The 21,574-nt window shown below is 34.9% G+C and overlaps 1 protein-coding gene across 3 annotated transcripts in view; it reads right to left on the minus strand.

Annotated features, from left to right (window-relative positions):
- The window catches only part of COL14A1 (collagen type XIV alpha 1 chain), a 202,419-nt gene that overhangs the window by 58,066 nt on the left and 122,779 nt on the right, over positions 1 to 21,574 (minus strand). For all 3 annotated transcript variants that reach the window (XM_012753817.2, XM_012753816.2, XM_012753819.3), the window contains exons 30-36: positions 21,427 to 21,465; positions 21,092 to 21,230; positions 18,960 to 19,102; positions 17,314 to 17,423; positions 13,638 to 13,796; positions 5,548 to 5,625; positions 2,634 to 2,720 (exon numbers count right to left, since the gene is read on the minus strand). In XM_012753817.2, coding sequence (XP_012609271.1) covers positions 2,634 to 2,720; positions 5,548 to 5,625; positions 13,638 to 13,796; positions 17,314 to 17,423; positions 18,960 to 19,102; positions 21,092 to 21,230; positions 21,427 to 21,465 — 755 coding nt within the window. The remainder of the gene's footprint in view (positions 1 to 2,633; positions 2,721 to 5,547; positions 5,626 to 13,637; positions 13,797 to 17,313; positions 17,424 to 18,959; positions 19,103 to 21,091; positions 21,231 to 21,426; positions 21,466 to 21,574) is intronic.

Below are 21,574 nucleotides of genomic sequence, written 5' to 3' on the forward strand. Positions count from 1 at the left end.
TAGGCTATAAAGTATAGTTTTCAAACTAGTGGAGAGGAAAAGAAAATAATGAAAATAAAAGCAAAAAGTGAAAACAAAAGTAAGTAAATAAATAAATAAAATTTTAACCAAGCATCACATACACACACACACACACACACACACACACATATACACACACAGAACAAATAAAAAAGCAAAAATTAAGGCATTAATAAAAAACTAGAAAGCAAAACTTAAGGCTGTGGATGTAAATCCAAATAGGTCAATTATCATAAACAACAGAATGGACTAACCTACAAAAAGAAAAATTGTAAAAACAGGTTAAGAGCAAAATCTAGGCATATGCTATTTAAAGAGAAACTTCTAAAATATAAACATGGAAATGTTGCAACTAAATGGATGAAAAAATATATATATCAGAAAAGAAATCAAAAATACAAATATTGAAACTATATTAATATTAACAGATTAAACTTGAGGAAAAAAGCATTACTGAAGTTAAATGGTTTGGTCCACAATGATTCACATAGCAAGTCGATAAGAAGTTTACCGCTCTAAATTTTTGGACATTCTAACAGAGTCTTAGGATATATAATGCAGAATTATGAAGAGACTTTGACAAATTGACAAATGGAGTGGAAGATTTCAAACTATCTCTCTCAGTAATATATACTATTATATACAATAGCATCACCACCCTAAATTGTGGTTTTTATAATCTTTTCTATGTATGAAATGTTTCATAATTAAACATGAATTTATTTAAAATGTTACAAAAATATATGTATTTTAAATTTTGGCAAAGAAAACAAGGGAAATAAAACAATCTGTGAGTAACATAGGTCAAGTCAGATCTACTTCCAAAACCTACTCAAGTAGGCCTTTGTGAGCATGCTCAGAATCCAGGCCCTATTTATTGCCTTCCACTGGGTTTTAAGGCTTATTCCTGAAAATACGTGCAGCTTTTCTCTGAGACCAGCAGTGACATATACATATGTGTGGTGAACAAACTTTGGCCATAGATCAGTGAACCTCTAATATTGTGAAAGAAAAGCATCTAGTCCTTTTCATGTCTTAGTGCACCTAATCATTCTTGATTCCTACCCTGCTATGTCAGAGATTCTGCATTTTTAACAAGTATCCCAGGTGATTCTGATATGAACAACACTTTGATAAACCACAGCATGCATATAATATTGCTTTTTATTATTCTGGAGCCCGAAGGAGAATATGGAACACAGTTGAAAATAAATCTGTTTTGAATTCCCAGATTAAACCAAACACATCACTTTGCATTGGATTAAAGTTTTATAATGCACATAGTACTTAAAGTATTAAGTACTATCTTAAAGCATTAAATATTATCTCGTGTATTCCTTACCATACCAGTAAAAGAGGTGGGTACTATTTGATACATGAGGAAGTGGAAGTTCACAGTGGTTCAGTGACTCACCTAGCCTTATGATTGAAGTTTAATGCTTCTACCATTCATTGCTCCACACCTGCTTCTTTGGAACAAAGAATCTTTTGTGTTTTTTTTTTAAAAAACAAAAACAAAAAAACCCACAAAACTGAGTTCTACATCCAGAGTTTAAAACAATGTTCTTTGGGCCAGAGATAAAGGAGAGACTTCTGGAATATATTTCAGATACATTCAGCAGGTTCACTGCCTTTTTGTTCAGCTCAGGAAATATGGTACTCAAATGAAGGAAAGTTATGTTGGTGACGCCAGCGTGGAGTGCACTCCCATGCTGCAAGCCGCCTGTCAGTGTGGGTTACCTACTGGGCGCACTGACCGTGCCAGGTGGCTTCTGGCAAGTCCGCGTGCAAGGACGAGTCAGGCATGAGGGTATTCCTCCTGCAAGGTCTGGGGTTATTTGTTCCTGCATCTTCTTTCTTCTTTGCTACATTTGCCATTTCCTGACCACAGAATAGCTGTAACATTCTTATCTTAAAGACACACTGATAACCCCAGGTTAGGAGGTTAGAAATAAAATGAGCATTTAAATGTATCACACACAAAAAATTATCACAGTAAATCCAAAGACAGTGTAAAAATATGTGTAATTTACACATACTTATATTTTACAAAAATATTTTTTCTCTCTTCCTACTTCTCTTTCCTTTTTTTCTTCCTTCTCTCCCTCCCTCCTTCCATTTTTCCTTTTTTTTTTTCCCTGTAGGTAGTTCCATAGGACGTTTTCTGTAGTGAAAAACTTCATACTCAGATGGAGTACTTTCCCTGGTGAATTAGAAATCTTCCCTTCACATATAAATTTTGATACAGAATGAGCAAAAGAATGGTATGCAAATATTATAGGTAGAAGTGGAGGGCCCAGTTTGAAACATGCACACAGAAATAAACCACAGCAGATTAAAGGGCAGATGTTGAATACATGCCAGTATGAGAGAGAACATGGTCCAGTGGCGACGAGTATCATCTCTAGGAGTCACGGAAACTTGGATTTGAAGCCCAGCTCCTCCAAGCTGAGCTCTTTAGCCAAGTTACTTAATGTCTCTATACCTCAGTTTACTCGTAGGATGAAGTGAGTAAGAGCCATTCAGTGCAGCTGACAACACATATTAGACACACAAGTGATAGTTACTAACATTATTAAAGAACATTTAAGGCCAAAGTAGGCCAGACTTACGGGTGGGCCTGCTGGTCCCAGAGCCACTTCATTGGTTTCAGAACAGGAGCAGGAATGTGGGAGGTCTGGGCAGGACTCATCATCCCTCTGAAAAGAAAAAAAAAAAAAAAAAAAAAAACAGCACAAAGGTTTACAAGACAATCTACACAAATGCTTTATTGACTCAAAGAAAATGCTTTAAGACATTTTTAGATTTTTTTTTATTTCATCATATTAGGAGGGTACAAATATTGTTAAGGTTACGTATATTGCTCTCCCCCCCACACACCGAGTCAGAGCTTCTAGCTCGTCCATCCTCCAGGTGGTGTGCATCGCACTTACCCTGTAAGTATACACCCACCCCACCTCCCCCTTCCACCTGCCCGACAACCCAATAAATGTTTTTTTTTGTGTGTGTGTGTGTGTGTTTTGACATTTTGGTTACATAAATGCAGAGAATATTCACTCCTAATTACAAAATATTTTTTGTAACAGAAAATGGATGAATGCCTAGCGAGTCACTGATAATCACTCTTATTGAAGGAAGTTGCTAAAATTAGCTTGGAAATCCAGATGAGGAAAGACAGTCAGAAGTGGGTGCAAAAAAATCCTGGTTACTACTCAATTCAGCTGGAGTAACAGTGCTCTGTGAACTAAAGGTCCTAAAAATGTTCCTTATGCTACAATATTTTTTTCTGTTTTGAAGGATAAAAGGAAACTTGTTGGAATGTTCTATCAAAACAACTACATCTATACTAATACAAAACAAAAAAAAAAAGAGCCCCGAAAACAAAAAAGAACAACAAAATAAAGGCAGTGTTTAAATACAACAGCAATTCCCTGTGACAATTTCAACAACTGGTCACATTCTGTGGTTGAAAATAAGAAAAACATCATGGTGTTGATCTAAGGCTTTGGAACAGGAGAACATTTTTCTTCTCTCTTGGGGAATTTTATTGTCATGTGACATTACAAGCTAGATTATTAATGGAAGGCTGAATGTATCTGAATGAGTTACTGGAATGTAGAGAAAGACAGAGCACCTGCTAACAGCTATTTAATAATTTGTAAATATCTCGCATGCAGCAGCAGCCAAAATGAACTCAGCACTGGGATAAGAAATTATAGAACTTCAGAGAGTCCATCAATCCCTTTGGATACAGAGAAAATGAACCTCATTATTTAAGACTTTAGGGGAAAGTAAAGTTAGAGCTAAATAGAGCACAGATGATAGTTAACTCACTAAATTGAAAACAATCTCAGTCTCTGAAATGTTCACAACATAAACCCCCAAAATATTGAGCAAATGGCTTGTGTATACTGAATATACTTTTCTCTAAATGTTAGACAATAGTCAAAGATTTCAGTTAACTTGATCTTAGCCAAAAGCCTGAGAAGTGATCAAAGATTTCAGTTCAAAGTGCCTGCTAATACATCTAGCCTGACATCTGCCCAGATAGAAATACAAACTTAAGTATTCTGAAAGACCTCAAAATATGACTGACAATGGGCCACCCGTGACCGGAGACTCAGTGATGGTTTTGCTATTGCTGCTGGCTGTGTCTCTATTTGTGTCTTCCCACAATGGAACTTATGTCACTTCAGTGAGAGAAGCAAAAGGAAAAGCAATGAGAAGGGCTCCAGTCCTTCTTAGGAAAAATGGTCACATCTTTGCTTGATACAACAAAGGATTCCAAGTGTTTCTCCTTCCAATTCCAATCTACCTGCACTTCAGCATAACATCAAGGTGTATCTGATTTTATTTATCACCAGAGTTTACTAGAAACTTATTTTGATGAAGAAAGAGTAAATGACTTCCTTCTCAAACACAGGCTGCCATGAATTTAATGCCTGCAATAGATGTCGTGATCCGGTGTGAACTATTGTAAAGTCAAACCTCATAGACCTTCATGAAGGGCTTCCCCACGCTCATTCTCCAGGTTTAATTATTAAGACATGGCTACTGTCCAACCACGACAGGGTCACCCATGCCAGCCTCCTTGCCCTAAGAATCCTAAGCTATGAATCTATTTTTCTGTTTTTATATATACAGGTGTAGCCTCATAAATCACATTTGGTATAAATGACAAAAACATGGCTTTCTAGGAGCATCATATACAGTTTATATAGATTATGACTATAGTTCCAAAACTGTATACAAGATGCCTTGTGGTGCTATATTGAACTCACAGGAATCCTGTGACTGTTTTAAAAATTCAAGAAAAACATAGCAATATGCATCACCCATTGGACTTCATGTGAACAACTAGCTCAAGTTAGTTCATAGTTTCAACATTAGATTTTGAAATACTTTTTTTGATGGTGTCCTGTATTTGCAAATATAGTTGCTATGATGAAAGGCAAGTACCAAGGGAAAAAACAACATGGAAGAAGAAGTGAGGATGGTGATTGCCAATCTGATTCCAAGATACGAGAAATGCTGCCAGGCTCAGTAGGTACACGCATCCCATTAGTAAGGAATTGTGGTAATTTGAGAGTAAAATAAAAGCATCATGTTTTTTCTTTCAAATTTAGGTGTTTTTTTTAAATATGGCTACTGAGTTGTTAGGACCTGGATATTTAATAAGATAGTTGGACCTATTTATTAATGGAACTGTAAGGTATTTCTTTTGTCCTAGAGGCACCATAAAAATTGTTGAGACACCAAGAGCTTTGTGAACCACGAAATTTGGGAACATTCTGGACTATGTGCACATGGCATCCCCTGAATTGTGCAATTCACACCATGTGTGATCATATGTTACACATATGAAATCTTGTCGATTTCAGGAACTCCTCCTTCTTAACCTCTCCCTAATTTTAATTATCATCGCAATGAATTATCTATGATATGAGTGTGGAAGAATAGCATCTCATTTTCAGAGAAAATTTAACATAATTTTTAAAAATTTCATACAGATGAAATAATTCTTACCAGGCCTGGAAGTTCACAGCATTTGTCTTTATTGGCCCAAGATGTGGAGCAAACAATATCAAACATCTGTAACTGGAACTACGATTTAAAAAGAAAATTGTCATTTAATAAAAGATACATAGATAAATTGTCCTTATAATTATAATGACTTCACATTACATATTACATAATAGAACACCAACACATTCACAACACATTACAGTAAGTAAATCAGAAAGTAACTCCAACAATATCAAACTAATTTTGTTTCTCAAGCATATAGTGATCTAAGATTTTGTCTATCATTACTCCTTCCACCATGCAAACTCCCTCGTTATCACAATCTCCCCTTCCCATTTCTAAAGAGTAAACTCAGCTCCTCTGTTAAGGCTTTCCTTGTGAAGACCACCTAAGCTACTCCCAAATGCCTCTGTAATCACACAACACTCCTATGTCTCTTTCATAGCACACCTGCCACTCTAAAATGCAATTATTTATATTATCTCCTCAGACTCTTTGGGAGACAGGGAAACACTCATCTTTGTGTCACCTATCATAATATTTGTGTCACCTATCATATAATAAGCATTCAGGAAGGCTTATTGAATTGATTCTTACTTCATTCCTTTACACATACACTCAGTAAATTTTTCTTCCATATATAACATAAGCCACATACTATGTGCACTTTTAGGATACAGAAATTTCAAAAATCATTATCTTGCCCCAGAAAAATTTACCCAGAGTAAGAGACAGGCACATAAATATGGACACAACATGGTATGTATCATTACAGACTTTACATTTGGTACTGTGAGAATGTGAGCTAAATGTATTTCTGTGTAAGCCATCGATCATGCCATAAATATTTAGACAATCTTGCTCCTTAGGCAGTCTTGTTCCACTCACGGATGTTGGTGATGACTCAATGTACATGTTGAAATATACAGAAATATTATTATAACATCATTCGGGGCTAACCCTAGCTTCTTCCTCTATTATTTTCAAATATTAAGAGTACCAAAAATTACTGAACTCAGAGAAGGATGAAACTCTTTTCATTTTAAATCTGCAACCTTTCTTCAGGAAGTGATGTTTTCAGCAAAGGCTGGAAACTATTAGCGCCATATTTTCTCCTAAAGAGTGCTATCCATTTCTTGTCAAGAGTCTTCTGGATGAAAATGAGAACGCCCAAGTAGTTAGTACTATTGAGAGAGATTACTAAAAATGCATGCAGTATCACAAAAGAACCTGTTCTGACAGTAAAGAGAATGAAATCGGGCTTTCTGTCATTATACTCAAGAGTAACTGTGCCTTATTACAAACATTCATTTCAACTGACCAATAAAATAATCCTTGAGTTTTGAAAGAAAATCTATGAGTCAAAGTATATTATTTTCTTGATCCTATAGACTACATACATCTATTAGGCTGTTTGCAGAAATATGTGCATGACTGTCTGCATTTTTTCTAGATGCTTTAAGATTCCCCTCCCCACCACACAAGGATATGTTACTTGACTCTGTTCAGGGCAACTATACAATAAAATTATGACCAACAAAAAAATAAGTTTTTAAATTTAAAACATTTAAAAAAGTACACTACAGCTGATTTTTATAAATAACAACAGCAACAAATATTTCAAGAAGCATAGGGATGCAAAGACTGTGGACTTCCAGTTGTAGTTCCTGACTCCTCCACTGATGGGCTGAGTTTATTTATTTCTTCGCTGTTGTTGTTGTTGTTGTTGTTCGTTTGTTTGTTTTTGTTTTTGAAGACAAAGTCTCACTCTGTCGCCCAGGCCGGAGTGCAGTGGTGCAATCATAGCTCACTGCAATCTCGAATTCCTGGGCTCAAGTGATCCTCCTGCCTCAGCTTCCTGAGTAGCTGGGACTATAGGTGTACACCACCATGCCTGGTTAATTTTTTTATTTTTTGTAGAGATGGGGTCTCACTGTGTTGTCCAGGTTGATCTCAAACTCTTGGCCTCAATCGATCCTCTCACCTCAGCCTCCCAAAATACTGGGATTACAGGTGTGAGCCACTGTGCCCAGCCAGCTTAGTTATTTTGAACAAATTACTTAATATCTCGGAGTCTCAATTCCTTCATCTGTAAAATCAGTATAATATTTAGTAGCTATTCATGTGGTTGTGAAGATTAACCACTTCGGTACGAACATCGACAGATAGCCACAGATGAACACGCACAGCTGAGCGTTGACTTTAGCCGACAGTCATGATACAACTGGGTGTTGACTTTAGTGGACAGCTAAAAGCTTTTACTTTTATAGCTTTTATTAGAATTAATTCTAATTTTTCATTTATCAAAATAAAATTGTGAACATTTAAAAATAACGTAATGAAAACATGTATGTATATGTTACCTATTCTGATTTACATTAAAAGTAAAGCTGCCTATAAAGTAAAACAAGCTTTCAGTGCTTTAAAGCTTTCCTCATCACACATTTCTGAGCAAAACGGACTATAAGTGCCGGCTGTGGGCAAGGTTTTGCGGCCAGTGAGCGCCATACCGAAGTGGTTAAGTGAGTTAGTATGGAAAAAATATTTAAAACAGTACCTGGAACATAGTTATTATTAATAATAAATATTATTTTAATTTATATTTTATGCACAGTCCTTTCATAATTGAATTTTTAAAAATATAACATAGAGGCCAAAAAAGTAGAGTTAAAACGAAAGTGACAGAATTGAGGGCAGAAATATAATAGTAGTTTGTTTCCACAATAGTATTAATAATATTATCCATTTAAAGTTTTGATTGAGAAAACTCTTAGCAAGTAACAAGAATAGCAACTAACATTTGAGGAAAACCTACTATGTGCTAGGCACTATCCAGAACACTTTGCATATACTGTTTAATCCTTAGATCACCTCTATGATGTATGATGATAGTAATGTCCATTCTGTAGCATGGACCTGTGATTTAATAAAAAGCTTAAATAATTTAACCACATGTTTAAAGCTTAGTCCTGGTTGAGATTTGAACAGCACACCTCATTTTCTTGTGGTTTATTTTCCAATCAATAGATCTTTAGTCTAATGTTTAAAATGCAAATAGGCCAGCCTAACATTACAATACCATTTTGTCTGGGGACATTTATTAAATGGGTCCCATTATGAGAGCATTGGATAGACCCAGCTAAGTCTGCAAATCACTCATCCATTAAGAAATTGTCCACGTCTGAATAGTGCCCTCAGTGCAAAAACATTTTCATGAATGGAAAGACTTGCTTAGAGGCCTTTCACTAGCCCCAGTAAGCACCAGGATTTCTTGAAGATTTTCAAATAAACATTCACCACCTAATCACCTATAAGTCTAATGTTTACATACAAACCTTTGGCTAGACTTCTGCCCTATTGAGTTATTGGAATCTTGTGAGCTCAGTTTATTTATTCAAGGGGTTAAATGCCTAGTGAGTGCTGAATGAAGCCAATACTGTCATTTCAGGAATGTTACGTGGGCCGACTTTTCTTTTGCAAGTTAGATGATGTCAGCAGCTTTTTCTTTGAGTACAACAAATTTATTCATAATTGTTTTGCATTCATAATAGTTTAGATTCCTCAGCTTTTATTTAGGGACTTCTTTTCTAAGACACATTTCTGGGGATTGATTTAAAGAGAAAAAAAATCTCTGGCTTTTATTCCAAAAGCAATGACATATATATCTGTATAAATTTTTCAGGAGACAGTATAGAGATGGTAAGTTAAAAGATCTCATATTTGAGTGCCTTAAAATGCAAGACAATGTGGCTCAGAATAAATCATACTTCAGGCAACTAATGCAAGAAGTAGCCCTTCTCTACTTTCGTAACTTTTTTCTTTAAAACTAACTGAACATTATAAAAAAACTATCTGTGCAGAAAAAAAAGGGGAGAGACACATATCCTCCTACTTTTCCTTTTTACAATCTCTTCCAAGGGAATACTTAGCCAATGACAAATACTCATTTTTCATTATTGGACATTTTTGTCTGGGTGTAGCACAAAAGGCAAGTCATTGAGGTCAAATGTTAACATGAAAATAAGATTAAAATATTTCTCGGCAATTGATGTCATGTTGATCTGTGAATGGGAATTAAAATGTATCCCTGGCTCTACTTTTCACTCAGTACCAGATTTTATTCTCCAATTTTTTTCTAACATAACATAATAAGTTAATAATTTGAAGTCAAGTTGTGCCTTGATTTATACAAATATTTAAAGAGCTTTACAATGCACAAGAATACTATAGAAAAAGCACTGATGACCTATACCATTTTCTGTTTTTAATTTGATGTCTTTTATTGACTCCATCACTCAGCTAAGATTTACTGAGTTTTTACCACACATCAGTTATTGAACTGCGTGTTTTTACTTGTTCTCAATTTATTGAATTTAAGGGAAACTATGAAGGCACTAATTATATTAGGAAATGAAAATTAACAGCTGGTGTACTTGGTAGTAATTAGATTGTTTTGGTATAGGCACACTTCGTGGGGTAAGTTTTGACCATGTTTACTGTCAAGGTTGTAATTCAAATAATGGTTGAGTCTTTGAACCTGCCAATGAACAGGCAGAGCATATGGTCACTGGTATAGACCAGACTCCCTTCTCCGCCTTTAGTTCTATAATAATCAGAGTCTGACCAAATGGAAGAAAGCACTAGAACAGAAGACAAGTGATCTTAAAGTGATCTTACAGAAGTCACATACAGTCTCTCATCTCACTTTCCACACTTTTTGAAAGGGGACCTCTCCTTAACTTCTTCAAGTCTCAGTTTCTGCATCTATAGAGTAGGGACTATGTAAGTCTCTCTTTACAGGGTTATTAGAAGATTAAATAAAATAATTTCAGAAAAGTCCACACTGCCTAGCCCATAGTAGGCATACTATAAATATTAAGTACTGTTATCATTTTAAGGATTAAAAGAGATCATTCATGTGAAAATACACTAACGTTTTTGGGTAATTTAACACTTGTTTTTGTAGGGTCATCAACTAGTCTACTATTGATTTCTACACAAAATCTTTAACTCAATGAATAGAATGATGGATAACTCCATGGCATAATTCATACTTCTCTTTTATTTGAACATCAGAGGACTGAATAAATGCCAATTGGATAATTGCCTAAGTATTAGGTTTGAAAAGGCAGAAGAAAGACACTACTAAACATGATCCTTCAAGTAGCTCAAAACCTTTCTAGAATCATCTCATTAAGTATCAGAAAAGGTAGAAGAAACTTCTTGGGAGAAAAAAGATTAGAGAGGAGAGGCACAGTTGTTAAGTTTCTTTCCATATGTGTTTTGATGGCTAAATTAAGCCTGCTTATTAGTTTAGTCACACTAGGAACTGTCACTGCTTATAAAATCTTGCATTGCTCAACACCAGTTGATTATATTGAGAATGTGAGTAATTTACATACAGTAGTTACTGCATGTTAAAATCCATTAATCTATCTTCCACTCAACTATGGTTTAAAAAGAATATATATATATATATATATATATATATTTTAAATACTGACTCTTGAGAATCTTCCACATCTGGCATTTATTGAATCATTGTTGAATTTGGCAGGGAATATGGACCTACGAGCTACTAATCTCTCTCATAAAATAATTACTCCTCCTAAAATGATCTGAAATATGCACAATACACATTCCCTTTTGCAGGGTATCAGAGTACAGATGTATAGTAGATTAGGTTAGCAATCTGTAATTTCTAAATTAAAAACTTAAGACTGGGGCTTCTCTTGCCTTGTACTGAAATGATTAAGTAATACCTCAAAAATGCAAGTCTGAGTTTCCAATCACATTGTTGAGATCTAACCTAATATCATCCATTTCAACATAATCAAATTCTTCAATAAGTGGGCAGACTGAAAATCTATTAGTAATCCTTTGTAGACTTCTAGATTCTAACAAAAGCTATGACTTTTTTCCTACTAGCCTTACAAAGAACTCTTTAGTTATTGACTTCTATAAATTCTCCTTTGTCTACTAGTACTTGGAAGTTATCACAGAGGGTGCTCTGTTTAATTGCATTTCTTTCATGACTAAAAGTAAAGATTTATCATCTGTAGGCCTGAAACCTAAGGCACTTTTGCTTTCAGAAACAAATTCTTTGATACTTAATTGGTCATATATTTGGAGTTCAATTATTATACACAGTGTAATTTGAAGTACAAATATTATAATTGTTATTATAAAAGTGATGTTATAAAATACATATTATAATTAGGAGAGGGTATAATATATATTAATAGACTGCTGTCAACGCCACACATGGAATATAAGTGAAAAAAAAATTTTAAGAGACGACATGATACAATTCAGACAACATTCTATATAATTGCCATCAAGTGTTTCTTAAGAACTTACTCTGTTCATAGTTATTGATTACTGTGATGTATGGCAGATGGGAGTGATTTCAAATAATGACCATGACATAGTTTCTATTTTGGGGAATTTATACTCTAGCTAGAGAGGTGAAATTTGAATATATGAAAGAGCAACAAAATAATATATAATTATAAATAACCAAGTATTAGACAAGTGCTAGAGGTCTAGAAAAGTTGAAAAGAAAATAGAGATGGTATTATTGACTTCCTTCAATAACAATAGCTGCTATTCATTGAAAGCCTACTAAGTGTTAGGGGTTTTGTACTCATTATTTCTAAAATAATAGTAAAATAAGTAAAATAATAATAATAGTACTAAGTGATTTGGGCCTAGAATCTCAGACATCTAGAATTGTTTCTCTTCCTTACATGAGTCAATTCATTCATCCATCCAAGCATCCATTTCTATATCCATTTAAGCATACAAGATTATCCTTAGTTTGCTAAGTCTACATTCTTATGAATTCCTTTCTGTGTTATCATAGGAGTATCTTCCATTAAACAGAAGACAGTACATTTTGTTAATCAGCATGAAATAGCACAAATTAAGAGGAAAAACTCCTAAATATTATGTAACCATTCTTAAAAGTCTCATATCATTACTGAGAACAAGAGAGCCTTCCATAGCTTTTATATTCTCTTTCCAAATATCTAATCCACAGTTCTCCAGAGCAAAATAGAAACAAAATAACTTTTAAAGATGCTTCAAAGCTAGATGCACATATCTATCCATCAAAGTCTAAACGTGTTCTCTCCCTCATTCGATAAGCATGGGGCAGTTTTAATCATATTTATTCATTTGACATAGTATAACATTTCATTTGTACAAGGTGATCTTCAGTTTTAAAAAACTTTCAGGACTACCAGATCTTTCTAAAGTTTCATATTGCTGGCTAATTCTACAGATCTGTGAAAGTAGAAGACAATAATACTAATTCATAATTATCTTCATTATTCTATAATATAGAAGAGAAACGTAGATTAGAATAGTTGGAATTGTTTGCAAGAATAAAATGCCTCACTAATTACAGAAGGACTTAAATTAGAGAATGCTGCTAATTAGCTGTGAATACATGGTATTAAAACAAAAACCTGTCCACATTATTCTTTTTTGTGGGTAATGAGTGAAAGGAATGTGATTTCTTTGCCAATTGGAAATCTCCCAGATTTAAATTCCATGTTGTATGTTACAAAAATATTATCTTAGAATGATTTGTTACTTAATTACTAATTAAAGGGTAAACGTCACATTAGTGATAACAAAAACCTAGTTTTAACATGCCCAAATCTAACCCAAACTGGAGGTTTATATCAATATCCTGCATATAATATTCACAAATTTTATATGAATTTGTATTTGCTTATAATATAAATGATGTTCATTTACAGTTTTAATTCTCTTTAAAATAAACCATTTATGCTACAAACTGTGTGATAAATATTTACTATTGAAATTGTCAAATGTATATTGAAAATAAACTAGCCTAATTCCTAGAACATTCTCCATATAATACAGCAGAAGCATACTGTCAAGAGCTTTGAATGTACATGTTTTAGTTCATATAAAGATGGCATTATCTATGTATTCATCCAGCCTTCCATCCATCCATCCATTCATTCCTTTGTTAAACTTTTCCCCTGGAAAATGGCTAAATATACTTTAAGAGGATTTTTCCCCTGCAACACAGCTTCAATTATCTACCCACTTACTGGTGCAGAGTTTCCATTTGGTCCTCTTGATCGAACCATTCTGCCTAGAACTTCTACACCATCTGATGTGATATTAGCCGATGCATTAATTGCCTTCTCACCCACTTGCTTGCAGTCAATAACCACTTTGGCCAAAGTCTCACTGATAACAATGTGTAGCTAGGTAAAAGTAAAGATGCATTAGAAGGTAAGAAGCAGGAGGAAATATCAATCAAATTTGCATAATTGTACGACACATCACAAAGTATGAAAGAGAAGAGAAGGAATTCCATCACCACGTTCTTTGCTAGAGGAGAAAATTTCTACTTTTACCAACTCCATGATTTTCCCACATTCATGTACCATCTCTATTTTTAACTAATTAATACTTCACTTTAAAATGACTTCAAAATGATTCACTTTTTAAAAATCTAGCTTTACTCAAAAGCAATATCATCTTTGAAATCACAGCAGTGCTGGACTATGCCTTTTCGGAATGCACATTAAAATAAATGTCAAAATATTAAAATTGAAAATTTTTGTTGATTTAGCACCAAAAATCATCTAAGGTACTCCCAGTGGTTAGAAAACCACACCTTGATAATACTTATCTAATTTAGAATGAGGGGAGGAGATCCAGAATCTGAGGGGGGTAGGAGGAATGCTCTTTGGTGACTCCAGGCCCAAATGAAATAAAGCCCTTTTGCTTAGTATATGGTAGAATTTTCTCAAACTAGAATCCCAAGAATCTGGAGGTTCATGGTCATATTTTTAGAAATCTACACATTCTTTGTGAAGACTTGTAAAAGTCTGTGTGATAATTAAGTGACAAAGGTAAGTATATTGTAGATAAACTAGATAACCATGCTGTGACCAAATTCTGCCAAAAAATTTCAGTGCTTACGTATGCATTTAAATGTATGATGGCAGGCTGGGCGCGGTGGCTCACACCTGTAATCCTAGCACTCTAGGAGGCAGAGGCGCGCGGATTGCTCTAAGTCAGGAGTTTGAAACCAGCCTGAGCAAGAGCGAGACCCCGTCTCTACTATAAATAGAAAGAAATTAATTGGCCAACTAATGTATATATAGAGAGAGAGAAAAAATTAGCCGGGCATGGTGGTGCATGCCTGTAGTCCCAGCTACTTGGGAGGCTGAGGCAGGAGGATTCCTTGAGCCCAGGAGTTGGAGGTTGCTGTGAGCTAGCCTGACGCCACGGCACTCACTCTAGCCTGGGCAACAAAGTGAGACTCTGTCTCAAAAAATAAATAAATAAATAAATAAAAAATAAATGTATGATGGCATTAGCCTCATGAGTACTTACTTATCTGTGGTAGGCTAATGAACTAAAAGAATGTAATTAATAAGTAAATAATGATTTCACCTTAAGTGAAAGCCAACAGAAACTACACTTTTATAAGTAGCTGTCTAAGGGAAGGGATCACTGTAGTTCAAAGAGAAATATGAATCAAGGTTATGAGACCTATGGCAGCTAGTACTGAATTCACATTGTAAGCAGAGGTTGAATGTCTGTGAAATAATGTCATTGTTCCTATTAAAATAGTGTTACTTTTAATTTTATGGGTTTTGTTCAACCTGAATTTATTTTTGTTTCATTGTTGTGTAAGAACTTTAGGCATATGGATTTATACCAATTTTTATTAACATTTTGTTTAAGTTACATCATGATAAAAATAATTTAAGTCAACAGTGGGACCCTTAAGGATCCTTTTCCTTCAAAAAGGAGTTAACCATTACCCAAATAGAGAAATATTGCTTGAGTAAACCCCAACACATTCCTTGCTTCTTGTTACAACTTCTGTTAGAATCATTCGGTATGGTGTCACTTGACTCATGTGGTTTTGAGTCTTGGGACACTTTCCATTATTATAAATTACAGAAATTTTCATGCTGGGCGCTAGGAAACTTAGCATATAATACCTATGATACTTTAAGAACTCTTAACTTGTGGGGAGATATTTCATGTTTTAAAAATTTTGCTTAACAAGAGTAGACATTGAAAAGTTTTCAAAAATATGTTGCTTCTTTAGTTTTACTTAAGTGCCCATTTATATGGTTATTAACTTTTTGAGAGTGACCTTAAGGCCATATCTCATATTCAAAGTGTGAAAAATAAAGCTAACTGAAAATCAATGAGAAATTAAGGTAAAGTATTTATTCACTTACAAGTCTATAAACAAATCAAATTTTATTTCTACAAATGGAATATGCATTAAGGTTTTCCATTAATAGGTCTATTGTAAAGTATTTTGTTATATGATACGTCTTTTATTTATTTATTGTTTAGCTATTTGCCTTTGTTAACACTTAAATTAGAGGAAAGTCTTTCTTCATATAACTTTTTAAAACTTGAAGGTTTATAATTTTAAAACCAATTTTTCATGAATGTTACTTCTAGGTCTTTGAGTTCTTCTGGTAAAGTAAGTAAAGCTTAACATTCACCTAAGACTCATAAAGGATTCTTTGGAATGAGAATTACAAGTTCATCCCTAAACCAGAGGCTAAAATGACAATGTTTCTTTAAACACTCAGGATATCTCAAATGCTTTACAACTCCCTTACAATTTTTCTTGACTACTTAGCAATTGACTCTGCATAACCAAGAAAAGAATCATGCCAAGTGATTGGTGAGTAAACGATGTTAAGTGCAAAGAGCTGCTAATGGCACCATTTTGAACCATGAACCAATAAATCTCCAACTCTATCTCATGTGCTTTTCAGATACCTTTACCTCTGGTAGTATAGTCCTATTAAATAGGAAAAAACAACAATTTTTTTAAGCAATTGTTCTTATGTAATTATGTGTTATGCCATTATGATATTGAAAAACACAGAAAATAGCAAAGTTGTATAAATTACATTGATTTGACCACATTTAAGTCATGAGACAGAGGCCAAGAAGATTTCTATGCAACATCCCTTCTCTTACTCTACCAGGGCAGGAAGGACCTGGTTTGGAGACCAGGGTTCTTTCCACAACACCTAGTGGAGACCCTGCTAGTCCTGCATTCTAGGTGTTGCATTTCTAAACAGCCCAGATATCGGTGGGATTATCCACCAAATACACAAGCAACAATAGATGTTGGAAGAAAACATGTCTACTCCAGTGATCACAAGTAAGTGTTTCTCAGAAGTAAATTTCAAGCAACATAGTTCTATCACAAGTGCCAAGTTATTAAAATATGAACAAGTTAAGTTAGGTTTTACAAAATTTTTCCCTGGGGTAATTTTAATGATGGCAGTGATGTGTTGCATTTGTATGTACATAAAAATATCAGTGCAATCAGTTATCTCTATTTTCACATTTTAAGATGATTCGGCTGGCTGTGCCTTCATCTGCATTGGTGATCAGGTAGACCAGCAATCTTTTCTACAACATTATGTAGCAAATGAGCAACTGTGTGTTTAGTCATACAGTATCCTTAACTACATTGTTCCTCAAAACAGAAAACTGGACCATTCTTATCAATATTTTCTGGAGTGCCTAATTAAAAAATTCACATTTCAAGAGCCCATCTCAGAACTATCAGAATCTGGACATTGTTTAAAAGCCCCAAGGTAATTCTTACTCCAGTTGAAATTTGAGATCATAAGCCCTACGAAATTTTTTTTATATGTCTCTTGTCGTTTGCCCAACAACAAATAGAATAAAGAATATGGTACACATGGCATCACTAACCTTGTGAAAACTTCCATAGAAAATTTTTCTAATTTCGGGTCCCTCAAAAGTAGCAGTTTGAAAATCTCCACTGTGGTCATAGTTGAAATATGTTAGGGTTTTCCCACCATCTATTCAAAGAAAAATGAAAATATTTTGGAAAGAATTAAAATAGGTGAATAAGTTTTCTTAAATTCAACTCGAGACTGAAAATAATGCACCCATTGTTTTGAAACTGTGTTTAGAATAAAGTGATGGGTGAGGAAGAGTCCTCGGGTTGCTGGGTGCTGTTGGCTGGGTCAACTCATCTAACCAGAGGCAAGGACTGCTATGCATACCCTTTCTCTGTACTTCCTTGCCTACACTCTCATTCCCAACACCCTCTTGGGAGAGATTGTCTGAAGCTGGGGAAGAGGCAGACAAAGAGGGAGAATAAAGTTAATTAAATCTTAAGGAATAAACAAAAGGTTGTCTTTTTAAACCACCATAGCAACCAACTTTCCCAGGACAGCCAACTTATGCCACCCAAGATGTTTCATTTATTTTGAACAACCAAACAAAAGCCTTCCTGATCTTAAATTCTTCCTATGACAATGAATATTTTATTATTTTAAAAAATAGGAATATTTTCCTCACTAATTCAATCCTACAAGAAAATTTAATTCTTCTCTCTGCCTTCAAAAGGAACGAGTTAGTCTTGACCATTATGAGAGACTTTGTTTTCAAGTCTTGGGTGTCTATGGATTTAGTAACATACCATTTTAATTTACAGCTTTCCCTTCCTTTCAATATTGGTGCAAAGTGCTTTCATAATATCATATGTAGTTGTCGATTCATTCCCATGTACCAAAAAGTTCTTTAACAAACACTAGTTGGAAATAAGCTTAAAATATTTTCCTTACCCAAATGTTTGAGTTAACACCTAGCAACAGCCTCCAAATTTTGTTTCCTAGCTTTGTTGAAATCCTAAACCAAAACCAGATTTAGAAAACCCAGGGACATTAACCAAAAACTTGAGGATCCTCTTATGTGCTCATCATGTGCTCATCTAAGAGCATGAGGTTGAGAAGCTTCCTTCATTGGTTCTTCCTCACTGTTCCAACCTCCAAACTTTGGAGTTTCCCAGCCTGCAGACCTATTCTCTCTCTTTCTAGACTCACTCTCTGGGTGACCTTGCCCAGTACCATGACTTATATATCTCACACACACAACTTCCAAATTTATATCTCCACCCCAGAATTCTTCTTAAATCTGCTGCTGCCAATCTGACATCTTCTCTGGGATATCAAACAGGCATCTCACATTTATCATATCCATGTCCAAAAACTAAACTCTGGTTCCACTCCTCCCACTGGCCTTCCATGAACCTTGTTCTTTCTTTAGTCTTCAGTATCTCAGTAAAAACTGTTTGTCTTTCTTTTCCTTGCCCACTAGTGACTCCAAGAGTTTAGTGTGCTGGCACAAAGTGGGAACTCAAGGAATATTTGTTGAAAGAATGAGGGAACAAATGATTGAATCAAGTGCTAATACATAATTCATTGTTTAGTATTTGCACATCACATAAGGTAAGTGAAGTACTCTGCAATAGACACACACAGGCAAGGTGGCATACCACACAGATCACTCATACCTGTGGGTGCAAATGTTATATAAATAAATATACTTACTATCTAAAATGACTCCAACCAATGGGTCAGAATTTTTATTCAAAATCTCCCAAAGAGCAAATGGCTCCTGTGGAGTATTAGGAAGAATTCGGAATAGAAAACTGATTGTGTAGTCAGAGGGCAATCCTTCTGGATGCAAGTATCTGAAAGTAGAAAAAAAATGTTTTATTGTATCCTGCCTCAAAAAGTCACCCCTCTGATTATAAAGCAAATATATTTTCATTACACAGGATTTGGAAAAACAGAAAAGAAGATTACTGCTAATCCCAACCAGATCACTGCTTTGGTGTGGTAGATTTCTCTCCAGTATTTAAAGAATGTGTTTGTCCACTTTATGTCATTTTGTCCCTTTGTTTTCTAAGTACCATTTAATAACCATTTTCTGTTTCCTTGAATATGGGTAAGAGCATGATATTTAATGGCTGCACAACCTTCTCTTGCTTGGCTATTTCATCACTTATCTAATCAGTCACTTCTCATTGAACATTTAAGTAGTTTCAAAAGTTTTAGCATACTAAAATAATGATTATCTCTAATCCTTTTATAAACTTAACTTAGGACAATGTCACTTTCTACCATATATTGTGGTTAATTGCATTCTAGTCTGCAGTGTGTGCTGTGATACACGATTCAGATCTACTTTCAAGAATTAAGAATATATGACCCATGGTCCTGAGAATGCTGTCTGCAGACGCATTCAGCCCAGCCCCCTTCAGTAATTGCCTCTGCTGAAGAAAGATGTCTCTGTCAAGGTCATGCCACCTTTCTAGGGCACCTCTTTTCACTGACTCGTCTTTCAGAATACAAAGACCAGTGCCCCTGATTCCAGTGACAGATAACTTCAAAGGGCCATCTCATTTTCAGAACTCCTCTGCGTGGTCAGCTGAAGCTTTTGTAGAGATCGATTCACAGTTTGACTTTGCCCTCTGACCTATCCTGCTTCCTGCTGTTCCCTTCCCCATGGGCACACCCTCATCAACTTCTCACAGGTTAATCTCCAACTGAGAATCTGCTTCCTGGGAAACCCAGCCTTCTATCTTATCTCTCTTTCTAACAATTAATCAGATTACTCATTTGCTTTTTTAATCCTCCCCAAGCAAAAAAATACAGCACTTTATATATAGTAGGAACTCCATAATAATTATTATTTGAATGGATAAATGTGTGAATATGTGGGAATTTAGCACACGTTTGAAAATGAAAGTTTGGTTTGCATAGATAAAAATATTTAATTTGTTCATTTATTTATGTATTAGTTAATTCATTTGCTCATTCAACAAATATCTATTGAGTGTCTACTATATGCCAGACATTGCAACAGGCATTTAAGATACATATCAATGAGTAAAACTGACAAAGATCCCGGGATCATTAATTTTAGGTGTCAATTTGACCGGATTAAAAATACCTAGAAACCCGCTAAAGCATTACTTTTGGATGTGAGGGTGTTTCCAGAGAAGATTAGTGTGTGAGTCTGAGTGGACTACGGTGGGAGGAGATCCACCCTCAATGTGGATGGGCACCATGCAATTTGCTGGAGAAGCAGAGAGAATGAAAACAGGAAAAAAGCAAAATGTGTCTGTAAAGTGGCTAAATGATGTGACTTTTACATAAACTTGATGCTACTCTTCAATTGTCTAAAGTGGCTATTACGACTTCTCAAAGATAAAAACCATTTGAATTATGGCACTGTTATGAGAAACTGATTGCTGGGTGCAAATCCCAGCATTGCCCTTTAACAAACTGTGTGATCTCACTCAAGTCATTTAGCTCCTTTGTGCTTGATTTTCATCGTTTGTAAAATTGAGATCATTGAATCTACTTCATAGAGTTATTTGGAGGTCTGAGCAAATTAATATACAATAGCATTTAGAACAATACCTGGTATACAGCAGTGCTATATAAGTATCAACTATTTTTACATATTTTCTCAGATCAAGAGATGCTAATGTTCAACCAGCATTATGTGTGAGACTGATGTTTTTAAACAAAGAAATGTAAATATCATCTGCTCTAAACATCATGGAAAATCCTACCAGGAACTATTACAGCATATTTCCAGTTGACATCAATTTCACATGGAGATATAAGAAACAAATGGTTTGCTTTTGTATCTTCCAATGAAAACATACCTGGTTGGCTGGGAAACCAGGGCATCTTCATGGAGTTGGTAACATGGATACAGGTTGAAGGTACCAGGCTCCATGGAAACTCCTTCCACTGATGAAAAATCCTTTTCTACCAAACCAAACATTTCCATCATCTTAAATCCTAAAAACAAAAAGAAAACCCCAATAGGGAAAAAGAATAAACAAGCATGTTCGAATAAACAAGCATGTTAGAATTTTAAATTTCAAGATTTTTCTATTAAGGGTTTAATTTAAAAAAACAAACAAACAGAAATGCAGACCCCCAAATGGGAGTTATATAATATATTTGTATTTGGAAAAATTGTGATAACACATACCTGCAAGATCAATGCCATCCTTGTGCACCAGTGGGCAGGCTGGAAAACCAAACAAACAATATAAAACTCTAATTTAGATATTTTCCAAACATACTCTTCCCCTGTCCTATGAATGGGACACTAACATAGTCTTTCTGGAAGCCAATTG

The sequence above is a fragment of the Microcebus murinus genome, chromosome 7 (assembly GCF_040939455.1).
Source record: "Microcebus murinus isolate Inina chromosome 7, M.murinus_Inina_mat1.0, whole genome shotgun sequence".
In the NCBI taxonomy this organism is placed as follows: Eukaryota; Metazoa; Chordata; class Mammalia; order Primates; family Cheirogaleidae; genus Microcebus; species Microcebus murinus.